General features: G+C 37.1%; 1 protein-coding gene across 1 annotated transcript in view; it reads right to left on the reverse strand.

Annotated features, from left to right (window-relative positions):
- ENPP3 (ectonucleotide pyrophosphatase/phosphodiesterase 3) overlaps window positions 1–20,093 on the reverse strand; it is a 70,060-nt gene that overhangs the window by 23,080 nt on the left and 26,887 nt on the right. Inside the window, exons 8-16 of the mRNA XM_084889582.1 lie at window positions 19,154–19,273; window positions 18,525–18,634; window positions 16,949–17,014; window positions 16,270–16,342; window positions 14,221–14,329; window positions 12,025–12,153; window positions 11,623–11,654; window positions 7,077–7,204; window positions 1,006–1,072 (exon numbers count right to left, since the gene is read on the reverse strand). Of these exons, the coding sequence (XP_084745708.1) occupies window positions 1,006–1,072; window positions 7,077–7,204; window positions 11,623–11,654; window positions 12,025–12,153; window positions 14,221–14,329; window positions 16,270–16,342; window positions 16,949–17,014; window positions 18,525–18,634; window positions 19,154–19,273 (834 nt within the window). The remainder of the gene's footprint in view (window positions 1–1,005; window positions 1,073–7,076; window positions 7,205–11,622; window positions 11,655–12,024; window positions 12,154–14,220; window positions 14,330–16,269; window positions 16,343–16,948; window positions 17,015–18,524; window positions 18,635–19,153; window positions 19,274–20,093) is intronic.

Below are 20,093 nucleotides of genomic sequence, written 5' to 3' on the forward strand. Positions count from 1 at the left end.
GAGAGAGAGAGAGAGAGAGAGAGAGAGAGGTGGATGTGATGTGTATATTACAAATGGAACTAGATAAGACAATCAGTACACACACATCAAGTTTGACCTGTGGGGGAATACTGGCTACACTTACTCCTGGACTCCTTCCTCTTTCAGGAGTGGTTTCTTTCCTGGGCTTCTAGAACTCCACATGCTCCTGGTTGTCTTCCCTGCTCCCTGGTTCTACTTCCAGGACTCTTTACTGGTAATCTTTTTCTCCCAAGCTCTTCAAGTAAAAGTGCATTGGGCTTAGTTTTTGGTCCTTCTCTCTGTCTACACTTAAGCTCTGAGGATCTTATCTAGTCACATTTCTATTAAACAGTTTCTATATCTAGAATTCACATTTTCATCTCTGGATAGACTTTCTCTTTAATTGCCTACATAATTTCTCGGCTTAGATGTCTAATGCATATTTTAAATTTAACATGTCCAACTGAACTCTCACTTCTTCTCCAATCAGCTGCAGCCACAGTATAATAGCCTGGCAATAGTTTATGAAGGTTCTCACACCCCCCAACACATCAAATTCCCACCTAACCACCTTAGCACTGCACTTTCCTCTGCCTGGGACACCTGTCCCTTAAAAGTTTCTTTTTTCTTTCATCTTTTTAAAGTCTCTGTTCAAATATCAACTCAATAAAACTTTCCTCTCCACCTTATTTACAGCTGCATATTGCCCCCATGGCATCATGAAAAACCCCCAATTTTCACCTACTATGCTATATATTTTCTTTATTTCCAGAAGCACTTATCCCCTAACATACCAAACAATATATTCCTTTATTACACCAATTATCTAAACCCCCTGTTTACAAAGAAAGCTTCATGAGGGCAAAGATCTTCATCTGTTTTGTTTATAGATATAGTCAGGAGTCCTGAACATTGCCTATCACAAAGAAGGTGCTCAATTAATATTTTTTGACCAAAAAAACAAAACACAAAAACAAACAAACAAACAAACAAACAGCAAGTTACCTCCATGGCCTTAAATTTATTGTCAAAACCATGAGTGCCTCCTCCACAGGATGAACTTGATTTACTCCTATAAAGAAATAATATTATTACACTCTGATCAATCTGTCAACATAAGATCTGATTGCAAACTTGGCTTTAGTAGATTTTTATTTAGCTTCTGTTTTTATATAAGTAATTTTTTCTGTCAACAACAGCATAAATATAGTTATTTTTATGCTCAAATTCATAACCCAGAGGAACATACAGAATGGTAGAAGAGAAGGAAGGAGAATTCCAGGGTCTACAAAGAGAAGTCAAAAGCCTTTGACTCTGACGTTGACAAAGAATAAAATAGGGATAGAATAAAAATAAGAATTTGTCTTCATACTTTCCTGTACATTTACACATTAGTGCCTGTGTTATTAAGAATAGTTTGATTAATATGTTACTTTGTTTTATAAATAATTTTTTGGAACTGGAAAAAACATCTTTTTTTTTTTTTAATCCTCACCTGAAGATATTTTTTCATAAATTTTTAGAGAGAGTGGAAAAGAGAAGAAAAGATAGAGAAATATTGATGTGAGAGAAACACATCGATTGGTTGCCTCCTGCATGAGCCCTAACCAGGGTCTGGGCCAGGGAGGATCCTGAAATGGAGGTACGTACCTCTGACCGGAAGTGAACCCAAGACCCTTTGATCTGTAGGCAGGCACTCTAATCCACTGAGCAAAACCAGCTAAAGCTGGAAAAAAATATTGATTCCTATTTTATGAAAGAGATGTTTAGGAAGATAAAATAAAAGCACGTGTAAAGAATACTCAAGGCAAGTTAATTATAACACTTGGTAAGGACAAGCCAGAATATTTTGTAAATTCAGAGTTCAGTTTTAACTTTTGGGATTTTCTTCCATAAACTATTGCTCTATTACTTAAATGACTTTTCAAATTCAATTTGTTTCTTTGCCTGATTTTTTTGTATTTTAATCTTTGAATTGAGCAGTATCAATAATGTTATATGTAGTTAATCTTTATATTGAAAATGATATAGCAATCAATAAACTTTGAGTTTTTTAAAGCAACAATTTTATACTGGTTCAAATTAGAACTCTATAGGGGAGTGAAAGACATACTTAAAAGATTTCTCTCATAGCCCTAGCTGGTTTGGCTCAGTGGATAGAGTGTCAGCCTGCAGACTGAAGGGTCCTGGGTTCAATTCCGGACAAGGGCACATGCCCGGATTGTGGGCTCAATTCCCAGTGGTTCTCTCTCATCATTAATGTTTCTGTCTCTTTCTCCCTCTTTCTCTCTGAAATCGATAAAAATATATTTAAAAATATATATTTCTCTAATTTGCTTTCTCACTCCCCACCTCCCATTCCTCAGACGAACACACACACACACACACACACACACACACACACACACAATCATTTTGTTTGGTTTTAAATTGTAGGATCAGCTGAGAGCAGGACTTTAATTTGTATCTTTAAAAAATCAACTTTTAAAAAATTCATGTGGCTCTCACTCAGCTTAAATAAAAGTAAATCATAAGATTAAAAAAGTAAATCACAACACTGAGCAGGCCACACTCAGTTCTACCCAATAGATGAAGGAAAGAAGAGGTTAAGTACCACCAGGAATGGGGAGGCAAGAGGAGTCTTATTTATAAGGGGTTTATGTTTGATTACTGTAAAGTGCCATGTCGTGTCCTTACCTTAGTTAATTCCAACAAAATGGATGGCCTAAGGTAAAAGCTGTTTAAAAACTATTTTTATCCTTACTGCATAGATTATTGACTAGTAATAATTAAGGTTTTAATACTCTGTGGGAAGCTAGGTTATTCATTAGTGAAAGAAAGAAATGGTCTTTTGAACCAAGTAATTGGTAAAATTTTCTAAAATTAACCTTTTATCTATGAAAAATCTGTATGGAGTAATCTTAATATTACTCCTAACCCAACTCAATTAGAAAACTTTAGTAAGTATTGCAAATCTTTATTCAGAACCAAAATATAAAAAATATTGTTTGATCTGAGTCAGCATGACTCAGTGGTTGAACACTGTCCTATGGACCAGAAGGTCACAAATCAATTCCCAGCCAGGGCACATGCCCAGGTTGTGGGCTCCATCTCCACTGTGGGATGTGCAGGAGGCAGCCATCAGTGATTCTCTCCCATCATTGATGTTTCTATTTCTCTCTCCCTTTCCATCTTCCTTCCTCTCTGAAATCTCTCTCTCTCTCTCTCTCTCTCTCTCTCTCTCTCTCTCTCTATATATATATATATATATATATATATATATATATATATATATATATATATATATTTTTAAATATTGCTTGAAAAAGCGTCATTTCCAATTGCAAGAGAAAACTTTAGAAACTTGTTCTTCTAACTATTCTGCTTATGTTTCCAACCATTAATTTGGCTCTGGGAAGATGAAAGCTGTCATCTGGAAAAGATGAGTTGATTTTATGTGTCATAATTTAGCTCAACTTCCAAGTAGTATCTAAGATCTTTTGGAACAGATTCTTTTTAATCTCCTTCATGTCTAATTAATAAAGCTGAGATTGAGGCCAGGTCTCCACCACAGCTGGGTAATGACACAAACGGGAAAAGAGCAAGATTCTTTTCATGATACCCAGTTGCCAATTTCTATCTCTCCCCACCGTATCTTCCACATTTTCCCTTTTACTTCTACTGCCATCCTGCTAAGCTAGATCCTCATTAACTCTGATCAGAACAAATTTCCTAATTGGTTATGTGACTCAGAACTTCAGAATCTTCCTATAAACACACACACACACACACACACACACACACACACACACTCACCTAATCCTGTTTAATGCTCTTTATCACTGCTGCCAATGGAATCTGTGTCTTAATGAACACAAATGTGGGACAGAATATGACGAACTAGTATTACCTAGTAAGTTATGAGTTCACTATAATCACTTCCCTGATAATGCATTACCATTGTTGCCCCACAGCCTGTCTTGGGGCTGTTATAGACCAAAGCACTGATCCCTACACCTCTTCCCAACTGGCCTCCCTGCCACTCCCTTGACCATCCTCCTCCACAGGGCGGCTGCAATGAGCTCTCTGAAATGTGAGTCCCACTCTATTCACCTCCAGCCACCTGGTATTTACCAGTGGCCTCTTTCTTCTGGGTCAAAGTCACACTCCTTCGTCATGACAGATAAGGTCCTACATGCAGAAGGCAGTTTCAGTCCACCCAGTGCTCTAGCTACACAGGACTACCTGCAATTGCTGAAGTCTAGTTCTTTCTGCCATTTCTCGCCCCCTGCACTGCTGCTGAGCATTTATAGAAGGAATCACCTCTGAGAAGACAAGGCCTGGCAGTGCTCAGAGCTTGGCAAGCAGATGGGTGCCTTCCAGCAAAGGGAAATATTTCTTTCCTCCTCCAGCTCCAGCCCATGTCAGGGCTTGGTGAGCTGCTTGCACCCATCTTCTTGGCCGAGTGCCTCTTGCAATGCACAGACTGCACCGCTGCACAGGGCGGAACCGCTGTGTGTGGCAACATCCAGCCTAGCTCACTCCGAGTCTTCAAAACACAAAGCAGGAATCGTGCTTCCAGAAGCATTCTCTGCCTCTCAGGCCACACCCGTGCCATGGACTTGCTCCTGGTGCAGCAGTTGTTACACCTGATTACAGCTCTTGTCTCCCTCCAACAAGGGCCAAGATCTTGTGTGGGAACTGTGTCTGTTTCCATTTCTTAGAAAGGTGCCCGGGACACATGTGTCAGCTTCTAATAAATATAAGGCTTATTTCCAACAAATATTCCCAGTAAAGAGTTACTATTTGTGTTTCTCTGAAAGGGCGCTTTCACAACACTTCAACTCTAGTTTCAAATAATTGGGTTTCCTCAAATTAATAAAACATAACACATTTTGGGTAAAATAAGGATGATGAGGAGGAGGACGATGAAGAAACTAGATTACACTAAAATGATAAGATTTGCAATAATTTTGAAATGGGAGTCTAATCTAGTCACCCAACTTTGAAGACTGTAGCTACAGATGCATACTGTAACTTAGAAAGAAGGTATCCGGAGACTCAGGTGCTAAGCATTGGGAACAGACTGACCCCCAGGACTCCTTCAGATGAGACTCCCGGGTTGTTTTGGTTTGGGCTGCACTCAGCGTTTTTTATCATGTACGTTAGTTTAACTGGTGTGCTAATAGCAAGAGAATAATAAAACCAGGCTCATCTTGGGCTGCAGGTGTGAAAAACGGAGTCCTGGGATATTAATTTGCCCAAGTTCTCACAAGAAGCTAGGTGCAGAGCCTGGTCTTAAACTCTCCTGCTGCTGTTTTTATTTTACATCACGCTGCTGGCTATTAAATGCACAAAGCTCATCATTTGAGCCTGGGTATTTGTGCATGAAATACCCAGGTATTCCAGAGGTATTCTAGAGGTATTCTGTTGCATGGACTCTCCTTCTATAACCCATAGGCCATGCTGTGGGATGGATGGGCCCTTTCCCATTTGGTCTCCTAACTTCTTTGATCTCATGTTCCTAACAATAACAATTTAGAGAACTTACCAACATTTGGACATATATTTACTTATATATTACATACATACACGAATAATAATCCTATATGTTTAATATTAGTAAAGCTTCGTTTTTGTTCACATATTTTATCCTTCTTTTAGACTCTAAAATTTAGAAAATGCTGTTCTCAGCCAAGGTATAGAGACCATGGAAGCACACACAGGTTAAGAAATTCTAACATCAAGGAGAGGCTGGTGCCATCTAGTGACCAGGTGTGAAACTGCACTTTCTGACCTACCAATGAACCTGCTTGGGTTTCCTAGAACCTTGTAAATTAGGCTGGCATGGCTCAGTCATTGAGCTTCGACCTGTGAACCAGGAGGTCACAGTTTGATTCCCAGTCAGGGCACCTGCCAGGGTTGTGGGCTCAGTCCCCAGTAGGGGGCATGCAAGAGGCAACCAATCAATGATTCTCTCTCATTACTGATATTTCTCTCTTTCTCTCTCTCTCCCTTCCTCTCTGAAATCAATATATATATATATATATATATATATATATATATATATATATATATATATATATATATATATTTAACTAGGCAAGGCCAAATCTCCAGTTGTTCATCCTGCACACACTTATATTAAAGCCCAACTCCACCGTCTCTGTTCATCTCCTCTTTCTTTGTTTAACATCTTTCAGCCACAGTATTCTCACTGCCCCTGCATGTGCCCTGGCTTTCAGTAGCATACAACAAATAAGATAGTCCAGACAACATAATATGACCCTGATTCTCTTTATATCCACTTACACGCCTGGAAAAAATATGGGAATAAAATTTTTGAATGGGAAACATTAAACTACCAGAAAGTGTGTATCTTTTGTTTACTGGCTGATGATCAGTCTTCTCCATTTGACAAGAGAGCGGGAATCATTTCTTTACCTCAAATGCCCAAACAGGCACAAGCAAGTATCAGGAACATCTTGCTAAATCAATGAATTAATTGGTTATTTGGGGATGCAGTGATTCAGAATGATTTTTTATTTTCCTTAAAAACATACATATTTTGCAAAGGCTTTATGATCAACATGAATTACAATGATAACTAGAAAAAAAAATGCAACAGCCAACCATTGGCTTGCCTTTACAGCCATAAATATGTTCTTTTACAAAAACCACAAAGATGACAAATATATTAAAGAGCCAGCCTGGAAGACAACTGATATCATCTTTATATACTGTCTGCTGCCTAAAGGAGACCACAGTTGGGAGTGGGGGTGGGGGCGGGGAGGAGGGTTAGAATGTATTGGTACTGACAGTCTCTGGAACAATCAATGAACCATCTCAGCCTCCTTCCTCATTCTCATCTATATCGTGAAGATTAGGAAGCTAAAATCAGCGACCTAATAACACCCACTTCAAATACAGAAGTGCTGGGTAGCATAGAAAAAGGTCAAGAAAATGTCATGCTCAAAAAAAAAAAATGTACGTGATCACAATAACAGGGTAAGGCCAAGAAACTTTATCATGAAAGATGGTTGTTAAAAGTATTATAAGTAAAGGGACACACAAACCTCGCAGCCAGCCACTGGCGATCCATCAAAAGATGAGCTTTGTCAATTCTGACATTGTTGGCAAAGTGTAGTCGTTTTGGCAAATTGGGAGTCAAATAAGGTGTGAAATGCTGATCAGGTTTTCGGCACTGAAAAACAGATAACAATTTTTTTAATTTTGTTTTCCTATTCCAGCTTATATTCGAAATCACTTAGTATTGGCTTCAGGCGTGCAGCATAGTGGTCAGACTATCATCTACTTTCCAAAGTGGTTTTCCCCTACCCTCCAATATTTCAAGTACCTCCCTGGCACCACACGTTATTACAATATTATTGACTATATTCCCTATGCTGTGCTTAACACCCCCAACACTATTTGTAACTACCAATTTTTAATTTTTAATCCCTTCACCTTTTTTCCACTCAGCTCCCAAACTCCCTATCTGGCAATCATCAGTCTGTTCTCTGTCTCTATAAGTCTGTTTCTATTTTGTTCATGTGTTTATTTTGTTCTTTAGATCCCACATATAAGTGAAATCTTGTAATATTTGTCTGCCTCTGACTTATTTCACTTAGCGTAATACTCTCTAGTGCCATCCATGCTGTGCAAATGGTTAAGATTTCACTCTTCTATGGCCGAGTAATATTCCATTATATAGGTTGTCCCCAAAAATGTATACAAACCTTTATCTCATAGTTAAGTTAATGATTCTTTCTTTTCAGATTTAATCCATTGGAATTAATAATTATTCAAAGTGTGTGTACATTTTTTGGGACACAACCTTTTTATCCATTATATTACACCACCTTTTTATCCATCCATCTATTGATGGGCACTTGGGTTGCTTCCAAGTTTTCTTCAGAGTCTCATCTGAAGGAGTTCTGGGTTCAGTCTATTGTAAATAACGCTGCAATGAACATAGGGTGCATATATTCTCTCTTTTTAGTGTTTTGGGTTTCTTCAAATACTATATACCCAGAAGCGGAATTGCTGGGTCATAGGGCAGTTTCATTTTTAATTTTTTGAGGCACCTCCATACTGTTTTCCATAGTGGTTGCACCAATCCATTCCCATCAACAGTGCAACAATTTTATTTCAACAATTTATTAAGCACTTTTTAAAAACAAGATTTGCTGGCCAGTGTGGTTTAGTGGTTGAGCATCAGCCCATGAACCAGGAAGTCACAGTTCAACTCCCAGTCAAGGCACATGCCTGGGTTTTAGGCTTGGTCCCCAATAGGGGGACATGCAGAAGGCAGCCGACCCATGATTCTCTCTCAGCATTAATGTTTCTTACTCTCTTTCTCCCTCTCCCTTCTTCTCTCTGAAATCAATAATAAAGATATCAAAAAACACACAAGAGTCAAGCTTAGCTAATACAATAGAAATATTAAACCTATTATCAATGTGGTCTCATTCCCTAAATGTTATTTTTATTATTGCAACAATATTTAGATTACAATTTAAAATGTGATGTATATTATATTATTTGATATTCTAAGTTTTATATGTCTTCTATCTTTACACACCATAAACTTCCTTTCCTTTTTTGAAATAGAATAAATATAAGTCTAGATTTAGAATGGTACTTTTGAGTCTAAATTACATATGAAACATATATACTATATTAGTAGAATGAGTAAAATTTTAAAAAATTACTTTAATTGCACCAAAAATCCCTTTACAATTGACTCATTTACACTTTAAATCACCCACATTTGCTTACTTTTCAAATCAACTCAGTAGGTTTTGATATGTAGTAGTCTCCCTATTTGCAAAATATTCATGAATTTCTTACAAATTGGAAAGTAATGTTGTTTCTTTAATTATTGCTGCTGTACCTAGCATATTTCAAAACCATGTAAAAATCAAAATAAAACTGGATCTATGTTTTTAAAAATGAGGAAATGAGAAATAGACTATGAAGAAACGTTTTCTCCCACATGACTTTTTTGAGAAGAGAAAAATAATTCAGGTAAAGAATATAGGTATGAATGCAAAAAGAGTTCTACAGAAAGTCACCTCACAGGGTGATCTGATCATAAGAGATACTGTAATAAATCATAAATTCCTAACTGGGTAGGTCTTGATGGTAGTCACTCCCCAGGTATATAAATTCTTTAGCAAAAGGTGTTTCGAGTAAGCCCTGTCCATTTGTTCTTGTGCATCTAGGTTACCACACCTTTAAAATCAACAAAACCACCCTCAAGAGAACACATAACCTTGTTAACTATCCTGTGATCCAATCTCTGCTTTGCTTTCTCCCACTTTTTGCAATCATCCTTAGTTCCCTCCTAATTTCAAATGCATAAATGAAACTGTCAACCCTGCTATTCTCTGAGGCACTTGAGAATTTGTTTTTTAGCAACTGTTGTCATTTTTGGATGTTTCTACACATTTGGATGTTTCTTACACAGACATGAGGAAATGATTTTTCTTCCTTATTTTCTCATTTATTTTAAGCCTCAATAATCTCATAAATATTTCAAGTCTGTGTCACTATTATCTCATGCTCAAATTACACAAGAAAAACAAGGCATTATGAACAAAAAAAGTTAGAAGAAATATAGAAAGCAGGAAAACAAAATATGTTATAGAATGAAGGGGGTAAGAGAAAAAATTATTGCACAGATATTTCTGTCAGCTTTTTTTTTTTCTTGCTTACTTTGCTATCTTTTCTAGGTTTATTTCTCTGCTTTTCCATTTATTATTACTTCCTCCTTAGCCAGCATTTTTGTAACTCCCAGGCAAACACATGATGGCAGCTGCTGAGTGTGCAGCTTCCTCAGATTTAAGGAACTAGAATGTGCTCATAAGAACCACAGATTATTTGACAAGTCACACTTTTCTAGCTGGATGAGTATGTAGCCAGAATAAAACCAGAGAAAAATTGAGGTACACCGCTAACCCATGAAGAAGTACAATATTACTTTTTGCACTTGAGAATTTCAGATGAATCTCTAGAGTTGAGATGAAATTTTGGTTACTTATTCTAAGAAAAAATGGATGCTGTTGTCTTTCATGCAGAATGTGGTTGAATTCACTGAGTTGCCAGTTTGTATTTGGTTGTGTTTGTCCAATATAAGCTCAATACAGGCCCTGAAACATCAGTACTTGGGGTATTGTACTGCTACAAGAAATATTTTCCTGGACATAATGGACTACTTTGTGTAAAAATGGTCTATTTTTTCAGGGCTCCAGATCTACTCCATATCAATCATTCCATGTAATGGATTTCCAAAGCCTATGACATCCGAACCCCTGCATCAGTGAATTATTTGAGATTTCCCCTTCCTCATCTTACCCGCAAGACTTCAGCTATACAGATCATGAGGTGAGGGATAAAGGGAAAACAATATATGGATTTAAAGAATCCACAAATTTAAAAAACTCTCAACTGCCCATCCAATCATCATGAACACACTGCATGTATGTCCTTCACCAGTAGGGGGTGAGAGAGTCTTGCATGCTTACTCAGGATCAGAATATTTGAAGGTGTAGGAGAAAAAAGTAGTGATTAACAATCTAGCCGGGACCGGTTTGGCTCAGTGGATAGAGCGTCGGCCTGCGGACTGAAGGGTCCCGGGTTCAATTCCGGTCAAGGGCATGTACCTTGGTTGCGGGCGCATCCCCAGTGGGGGGTGTGCAGGAGGCAGCTGATCGATGATTCTCTCTCCTCGATGTTTCTAACTCTCTATTCCTCTCTCTTCCTCTCTGTGAAAAATCAATAAAATATATTAAAAACAAAAAAAACAATCTAAAGGATTTCTGCTGTGGTGGTCATTCCTACTTCAAACTTGTAATGGGTCATAAGTTATAGTAAGTTTATTCTACACCCGGTGTATCCATAATAATTCACATTTCATCCTGACAGTTTGTTCTCTAATTGCATATCACCTATACTTTAAAAATATTTAGCCCCATCCCAAGCAGTGGTAAACTTATGAATATAATAGTTAGAATACATGGATATAGTAGCTATACATATATTTATTAATATGCTTTAAATATAGAACTATTAAAACTACCACACAAGACCATCAGGTCTTTCCAAGTATAGTGAACCCTACCTTGAAAAATTCAGATTGCTTTAATTTTTCTGGAATTTGCCCCGCTTTATTTTCTTACAATCTGGGATGTGGGAACCAACAAAAAGCAGTTGCAGTTAAACTTAAAAGGTAGAGATGATTTTTATGACCAGTACAGAATGATCTGTAGGGTTCTATGATTCATTATGTTCTAATATTAATGCCCCCACCAAAAAAAAAAAAAAAAAAAAAAAAGTGGAAGATGATGCTGCCTGAAGCTCACTAGTATGGCCACTTTGAAGGAAACATCAGCCCATTCGGTGAAAGCTAGGAGTCAGTGCCACCGTTACCCCAAACTAATTTTCTGTGGTGGTGTCAACTCCAAAAGGAAAACAACTAAAATAAAAGCAACTTGTATGCATGTAAAATAATACTGACAGAAGTTTAGGTCTCAGAAATATAGAATATAAATTTCTTAACACCCAGGTTAAGGACATTACATTACTTTAAATATATGTGTTAGGAGACTGTATACTTACACTGAGGTTCCTAACGATTTCTTCAGAATCAACTGTTTCAAAAGAAAAAAATATAAATCACATTACAATGGATTCTTAATAACTGCACAAAATGTGAACACCTCGGGTGAATTTGACAGACATTTATTAATGACTATGATCTGGTAAAATTCAAGGAAAAGTTGCTTCAAGAAAATAATTATTTTAGCATTTAAGAATGGAATAGATATATTATTGTAATATAAAAATATTGGGTATTACCACAGACTGTATAGACTAACTGAAGAAATTTCTCATTTGCTTCTGTGTAGTCTTCCCAAGAAGTCGGAAGAGCAGGCCTGGTAGTACCCTACATCCTCAGAATAGGAGGCTATGGTTATGCAGTTTTACCTTTTCCCCCTGTAGAGGCATCTTTATACTTACAGCTGTAAAAGTCGTGAGGTATATTACGAGTTCTGATGCGGGGAGCAGGCCCTTGATACATGTAGAAGTTTATTTGGGAAAAGTAATCAGTCATATATTCCACCTGGTCACAATAAGTCTGAGCCATTCCTGAAATTAAATATATACATATATATTTATATCGATCCTATCAAGTAGGAGACATTTTATGTTAAAGATCTCAAATCAAGTTTTCGTGAAAGCCTCCACAGATTACCCTACTACTGTACTCTAAATGGCAGACCCTGAGCCCTCGCTGATTTGGTTCAGTGGATAGGGTGTTGTCCTGTGGACTGAAGAGTCCCAGGTTTGATTCTGGTCAAAGTTGAAAGCTCAATTCCCAGTAGGGGGCATGAAGGAGGCAGCCGATCAATGATTCTCTCATCATTGATGTTTCTACCTCTCTCTCCCTCTCTCTTCCTCTTTGAAATCGATAAAAATATACATTTTTAAAAAAATAAATAGCGGACCCTGAATGTCCTGGCAGAGGAAGAGAAGGTTTTATAAGAGGAGACTGGACAGGAACTATAAATAGATCATTTGTTCGATGTGGACCAATTAAAGTAATTTCAAAGAAAATTCTCTGTAGGAATCAAATTAGATTTTACAATATCTGACTTGTCCCTAAGGCAACATGATATTTTTTAAAATAAAAAAGTAATATGCATTTTTATGAAACAATACATAAAGAGAATAAGGGCTAGAGGAAGTTCACTTTTCCTAAGTGTATTATTTAAATTTATATAAGCAGCATGTCCTAGAAACAATTTAGTAGTTAAGCCACTGCATTTGAGGATTCTTCAGACTATATCTAAGTTTTAATTTTTAATACTTTATTCTTTACATTTATTTTTATCTAATTTTATTAGAATAGTTCCTTTATCTAATTTAACTTTATTTTTTAAATATATTTTATTGATTTTACACAGAGAGGAATTGAGAGGAATAGAGAGTTAGAAACGTCGATGAGAGAGATATATATCAACCACACCTGCCTCTTGCACACCCCCCACTGGGGATGTGCCCGCAACCAAGGTACGTGCCCTTGACCGGAATCGAACCCGGGACCTTTTAGTCCGCAGGCCAACGCTCTATCCACTGAGCCAAACCGGTCTCAGCTAGTTCCTTTAATTTTAAAGCAATAGGCCGAAGTGTTAGGGCATCTTTTTAGAAATTTTAAAAATAAATTACTACTGTGTTTCATTTTATCTAAATGTTCTAAAATATAAACAAGTTCCACAGACATGCTCCTCCCCACTCCCTTCCTCCCCCCCCTCCCTTTCCCCTGCCTCGCCCAAACCTGACTCCTTCGTACCCTTGGACACTGAGTACCCTGCTAGAGAAGAGGATTCTGACCAGCCCAGTGGTCAGCAAACTCATTAGTCAACAGAGCCAAATATCAACAGTGCAACAATTGACATTTCTTTTGAGAGTCACATTTTTTAAACTTAAACTTCTTCTAACGCCATTTCTTCAAAATAGACTCGCCCAGGCCATGGTATTTTTTGGAAGAGCCACACTCAAGGGGCCAAAGAGCCGCATGTGGCTCTCGAGCCACAGTTTGCCAACCACAGGACCAGCCCATCTGAAAAATGTCCGTGTCTGCCTTCTGTACTTTCAAATACATCATCTCTAATACAATACTTGGCATTAAGTAAGCACTTGAAAAACATGTTGAATGCCAGGTACTCTACAATTGCGTGAGTGGCAGAGGGTGTAGCAGCTGTTCTGAAGAGTTGGCCTCAAGTAGACAAATATGAAGGAAGGGACAAGGACTTTATAGAATTCTATTTATGTAACTAAAAAAAAAGAAAACAAAACAACAGGGCAAGGTAAAACTAGTCAACATAGGCAATCTATCTGGACAAATCACCCCCTGATAAGAAGCCCCCCAAAAACACTTTTTAGTAATGAACAACAGTCTAACCACATCCATTAAGTACTACTAACTCCATTTTTACAAAAAAAAAAAAAAAAAAAAAAAAGTGTATGAATGGATTTTCAGAAAGAATGTTAGAATAATTAAACTAAACTTCAGTCCTCTATTCATCGAAGCCTATCTAAAACCCTTTATTTGCTTATTCAGCAGTTTCCAGGTCTTAGAAAATTTAAAATATCACTACTCTTTTTGTAAGATATAATCAATGATAAATATAATTTAAAAAAAAAAAAACATACCATGGTCAGCCAAAAGGATTATATTGACACAATTGTCTAAGTTCCGCTGTTTCAGACCTTCCATCAACATTCCAAAAGCGTCATCTACTAACTGTAAGGCTTTAATTACCTAAGGGGGGGAGAAAAAAGAAGTTTAGATTGTCTTCATGAATTAAGGTTTATCATTATCTAATCACATAAAAATAAAACACATTTTCTTCTCTGAAATTGCTGGTATTTTAAATGGAACATCAGAGACCAGTGCCTGGCTTACCACGTTTACCAAATATCAATTCCCTACATTTCTACAGGCAAAAGTTTAAATTGTGTTCGCTATAAAAGAAGATTAACTAGTGTTCTGTAAATATCTGAGAAAAATGTTCAGCCTCAAAAACATTACTCAGCTGCAGAGGTTTGATGACAATGCCCAGTATTGGTGAGAAGCAACGTATGGGAACCTAAATATGCACACACATTCTGGAAGATCTTGTAACAATAAGACCATGTGTAATCAGAAAGTTAAAGGGGAGCATGTCCTATATCCTATAACCGAATAATTCCACTTCTGGGCACTTGTCCTAAATAAACATTTAGAGTAGAAATAGAGATTTACATACAAAGATACTCATCACATTATTTAAATACAAAAATAAATAAGTTACACCACAGCTTTAAGAAGACATACTCGACAGCCATTAAAAAATAGTTTTAAAAGCACAATGGCATAAGAAAATCTTGCACTACGATGTCAAACATAAAAAAATTAAAACCAAATTATATACATACACACTAATACATATTCCTAATCCTGATTTTATTTTTAATATATATAGTTAGCATTTCTTAGTAAGCATACACATGGACAGAAAATGAAAAAGAACCATATCAAGGTATTATTAACAGTGGTTGTTTCTGAATAGTGAAATGGAGTATTTTATTGCCCATATTCTTTTATGTTTTTAAATTTTTCTACACTTTATCAATATAGTACATTGAAATGACAAGTTTTATTTATTTTATTTTTTTCATTTTTTTCCACATAAATTTGAAATGACAAGTTTTAAATGAATAACTTTTTATCTTGTCTGCCCCCCCCCCCCCCCCCCCCCGCCCATGAATAAGAAAGTATAATAGCCATGGATTTGGGGAGGGGGGATATTTTATCTCTCTTGGTACTATTATAACAATGATTTTCCTTTTTTACTTTTTAAGAAAGAATGCCACTAGCCAATTTCTGTTAAGAGCTTTTGTGCATTACCCCATGAAATCCTCACAGCAAACATTCATGGGTGGTATTACTGGAACATCTAGTTGTGGAGACCAGGAAATCGGAGGTTTAAAGAAGTTCATAACATGTTCATGGCCCGCCCTTTAATAAGAGACAGAGCAACACTTGAACTCAAGCCATCCTTATCAACTGCTAAATCCATCAACTCTGATGCTTTCCTGACCCTCCTTCTTGGGGTGACCTTACACTCTGGTGAGAGTCAGTTTCTACCTACTGTCACAGCATAATTATGTCTCCTTTCACACTCCTCCCTACCACACCAAGAGCCCGTCCACCCCTGTGCTCTCCCACCCCTGTGCTCTTCCACCCCTGTGCTCTCCCAGCACCAGGCATTCTGCTGCTGCAAAACTCTCCAGTTTTGAAATCATCTGTGCAGATCAATGATTCTCTCCCATCATGGATGTTTCTATCTCTCCCTCCCTCTCCCTTCCTTTCTGAAACCAGTAAAAACATATTTAAAAAATAAAAAACATATTATATTGGCAGATGTAATATCTAGCCTTGATGTTTTCATTATAAGAAATAACAGTACTATATCTAAGCATTCAATAAGTGTTTGCTAAATGAGCCAAAATATGGTTGATGTGATAGATAACCTTTCTATCTATTGTATGGTTAATAAGGCAGATAGCCTTTTCAAACTTTTAACTATTTTTATCTCCACATGTATATACATCAAATACCTTTATTTGCATTCAGTGGGAGTTAAAGAACACCATTTTATTTTGTGAGTTAGAGCTAAATGATATGACATTTATATATTTAAAAACCAAAAAACTTACTCCACCACTGACTGGTCCAAAATTATGTCCTGCAGAATCAGGCTGTTCCACGTATAGTGTGTAAAAACTGGGTCTAAGGGTAAAATTGAAACAGAGGAAGACATTATTGACTTGGAATAAACTTATAGGTTGGATCTGGAACAGTGGTAAATCTGGAACTTTGTAGCAGTTTTCTTCTCTTTTTCTCTGGCTCCTTACATTCATCCAGGTCCAGAGGTTCAACTTGACCTCAGCAGGGAAACTCTCCAAATGGGAATGAAATAAACCTTCCAGATGCAAGCATGGGTTTGACTCAGCAACAAAAACTGTCTTGTTCTTGCCATTAAGAGCTGTCTTGGGCCCTAGCCAGTTTGGCTCAGTGGATAGAGCGTCTGCCTGTGGACTGAAGGGTCCTGGATTTGATTCCAATCAAGGGCACATGCTCAGGTTGCGGGCTCAGTCCCAGTAGGAATGTAAAGGAGGCAGCTGGTCAATGAATTTCTCTCTCATCATTGATGTTTCTCACTCTCTCCCTCTCCCTTCCTCTCTGAAATCAATAAAAATATATTTTTAAAAAAGTAAAAGGTGCCAATTTAAAGAAAATATCTTTTCTTTTTCAAAAGTGGTCATTTAAAGTAAAGAAATAATTTCATTTTATACCCATGAGTATCCCATTGTGCCACCACATCCCTGATGTTACCTTTCAGCTTTGGGCAGGTCAAGCCATTTTAACAATGTAGAGATCCTCTGTTCATATGGGACGCTACTGCAAAGTAGAGTAAATAATTGTTTTTAATTAATCAAGTCAAGAATAATCCCATTAGATTCTTACTCAGAAAGGCAGGTTGATATTTTTTGGATATCCATTTTGTGTTCAAATATGATCAAAATACTGAAAGGGGTTCAGTATTACTTAAAGGGATTCCTGTTTTCAATACCCATATATACACTATAAATCAAATATTATTTTCTCCCTTTCTCATCTTTGTCTCCTTCAATTTTCCCCCCAACTAAAATAAAAGACCAATAATGATTAGTCATTCATTTAATTTGTTTATTTTTATTTATTTTATTCACTTGTGCATTTATAGATGAAGCTCCTATTGCCAAACACAATTTGTTCATTTTGAAGAGAATTTATCAGCGAGCAGACCAAAGATGCTTTTCTTCCCAGAGATTAAATTCTCTTGGAGGAAGTCAAATAATAAACAACAGACCTAATCCATAAGACATATGATTTGCTAAAACTAAAATTCTATGGAATATGAGAGAGACAGCAAAGAAAAGGACCCTGAGAACGTTGGGGGATGGGAGGTGGTTTGGAGTTTACAATCTTAGTGTGATCAGGCCAAGACAAACTGAGAAGGTAATTTTTTGAACAATGGCCTTAAGGAGGTGAGAGAACAGGCTATGCAGGAGTGAGATCACTTCAAACAGAGAACAGCCAGCTCAGACCCAACAGCAGAAGCAAGCCTGGTGTGTGGAGGCCCACTAAGAAGGTCAGCGTGGCTTAGGCACAGTGAGCGCCCAGGGAAGTAGTGAGAGAGGAGGTCTGAGAGGTGGGGTGAGGGACAGTGGCGTTCATATCAGGTAGGGCCTTGTAGGATTTTACACTGAGTGAAACAGGGGTATAAAGGAATGTCTTAACTGAACCTGTATGGGTTTTTGTTTTTTGTTTTTTGTTTTGTTTTTTTGTAAGTATTAGTAATCATTCTGGCTGGTAGATTTCAAATAGGTAATAGGGGACAAGAATAGAAGCAGGGAGATGTATAAAGAGGCTACCATTGCCCAACTGGGTTGGCTCAGTGGTTGAGCATGACCTATGAACCGGAGGTCCTGGTTCGATTCCTGGTCAGGGCATATGCCCAGATTGTGGGCTCTATCCCTGGTTGGGGGAGATGTGCAGGGGGCAGCCGATCAATGAGTCTCTCTCATCATTGATGTTTCTCTCCCTCTCCCTTCCTCTCTGAAATCAATACAAATATGTTTTAAAATAAAAGGGCTTTCAAAGTAATACTGGAAAAAGGTGATGACAGCTCAAACCAGAGTGTTTATGTTGTTAAAAGTTCTCAGACAGCACATATTTTGAATTAAAGCTACAAGCATTTACTACCAGACTGGATGAGGATGTAAGAGAAAGAATCAATGATGACTTCAAGATTTGGGACCCCCAAACTGGAAGAATAGAATTAGCATCAAGATTAAAACCAGAAAAGGAAAAAAAAATCTAATCGCTCTTGTGGAGATAAGGTTATATCTGCAAGTGCTTCACTAACCCGTTGTACGCCGCATACTTGGTAGGAAAGGAGCCATTTATAGCCACATCTGATCCCGGCCAAAAGTAGGTACCAGCTTTTAAGCCTTGATACATTGCTGTCAGCCAGATCTATAAGGAGAGAGAAGTATAGGAGAAGTCAAGGGGATAATCAGTTTGGTTAGAAATGGAACCACTTATTAGAAACTAAATGATATTAACAGCTTCAAATTGTATTTAGTTATTAAAGTATATTTAAACTATTAAAAATGTATAGCAGTTAAAAAACATAATTATCCAGGAATCCACCTAAAACATAAATAAATGTAGTGGTAAAGAAGGAGGATTTTTTTAATTGGTAAATTATCATTTCTCTTTCCCTTTTAAAAAATTATAAAAGAGAATGAGGGGGAAAATTAACAGATAATCTTTCCAAGTAACTTCTAAATTGATACAGCAGCCAAGATTCAACAAAATCTTGTTGAACAATCATAAATACTTGGAATGTTATAAACAGTGGTTAAATACCTTCCCACCCCCAGTCCTTAGGATTAGGAAATTAATTTGAAGTGCAAAGTGGAGAGAAAAGAGGATCTACTGTCACAATGGGATATGGAGGTTACTTCGGTGCCCCAGGGGGTTGCTACATACTGGTTGCCCTTGCCACCAAGCCGGATTATCTTTCTCCTTCGAAGAAAGTGAAAAGTTCTTGTTGAGGTTTACGTCATACATATTATTGTCAATGATGCCATGTGATTCTGGATATAAGCCCTAAAATAATAATTTCAAAAAAAAGATTTAAGAGAAACTAACACATTAATAAAGCACATATTTAAATTGAAATAGCATAAAATCTATAACTCATATCTTGGAAAAACATATACATTTCAACATAAAACCCCTGAATATGAATCCAAATATATATTTCTACCATACAGCAGTAAATGAATGATATTAAGTAGGTGGTTTGTGTTGATGGTGTTAATATAACCCTTGTGAGATTAATAGCTGTTTGTTGCCCTAGCCAGTTTGGCTCAGTGGATAGAGCATCAGCCTGTGGACTGAAGGGTCCCAGGTTCCATTCCCATCAAGGGCACAAGCCTGAGTTGCAGGTTGAATCCCCAGTAGGGGGCATGCCAGAGACAGCTGATCAATGATTCTCTCTCATCATTGATGTTTCCATCTCTCTCTCCTTCTCCCTTCGTCTCTAAAATCAATTAAAAAATACATTTTTAAAAAGAAACAATAATAGCTGTTTGTTAATTAAGGTTTCCTATACCACAATAAGGATTAGCCACTGGCTATGTTGGTAATAATGTCAAAAAATTTACTACACAGAAGCTTTTAAGTATCAAATATCTTGGCTAAATAGGTGAAAATGTGTCACCAGCACATTAAAAGAGACCCTTCCAAGACTCTATCCGTCTTCCTTCTCATCCATCCATCAATCCAATCATTCCTTCAATCCAATCACAAATATTCACTCAATCATTCCACACATTTTCTTTATTTTTCCCCCACATAATATTAAATTAGTTTAAGGTGTAAAATACAGTGATTAGATATTTTTATAATTTATAAAGTATTCACC

Source organism: Pipistrellus hanaki (assembly GCF_964339955.1).
Source record: "Pipistrellus hanaki genome assembly, chromosome: 7".
Taxonomy (NCBI): Eukaryota; Metazoa; Chordata; class Mammalia; order Chiroptera; family Vespertilionidae; genus Pipistrellus; species Pipistrellus hanaki.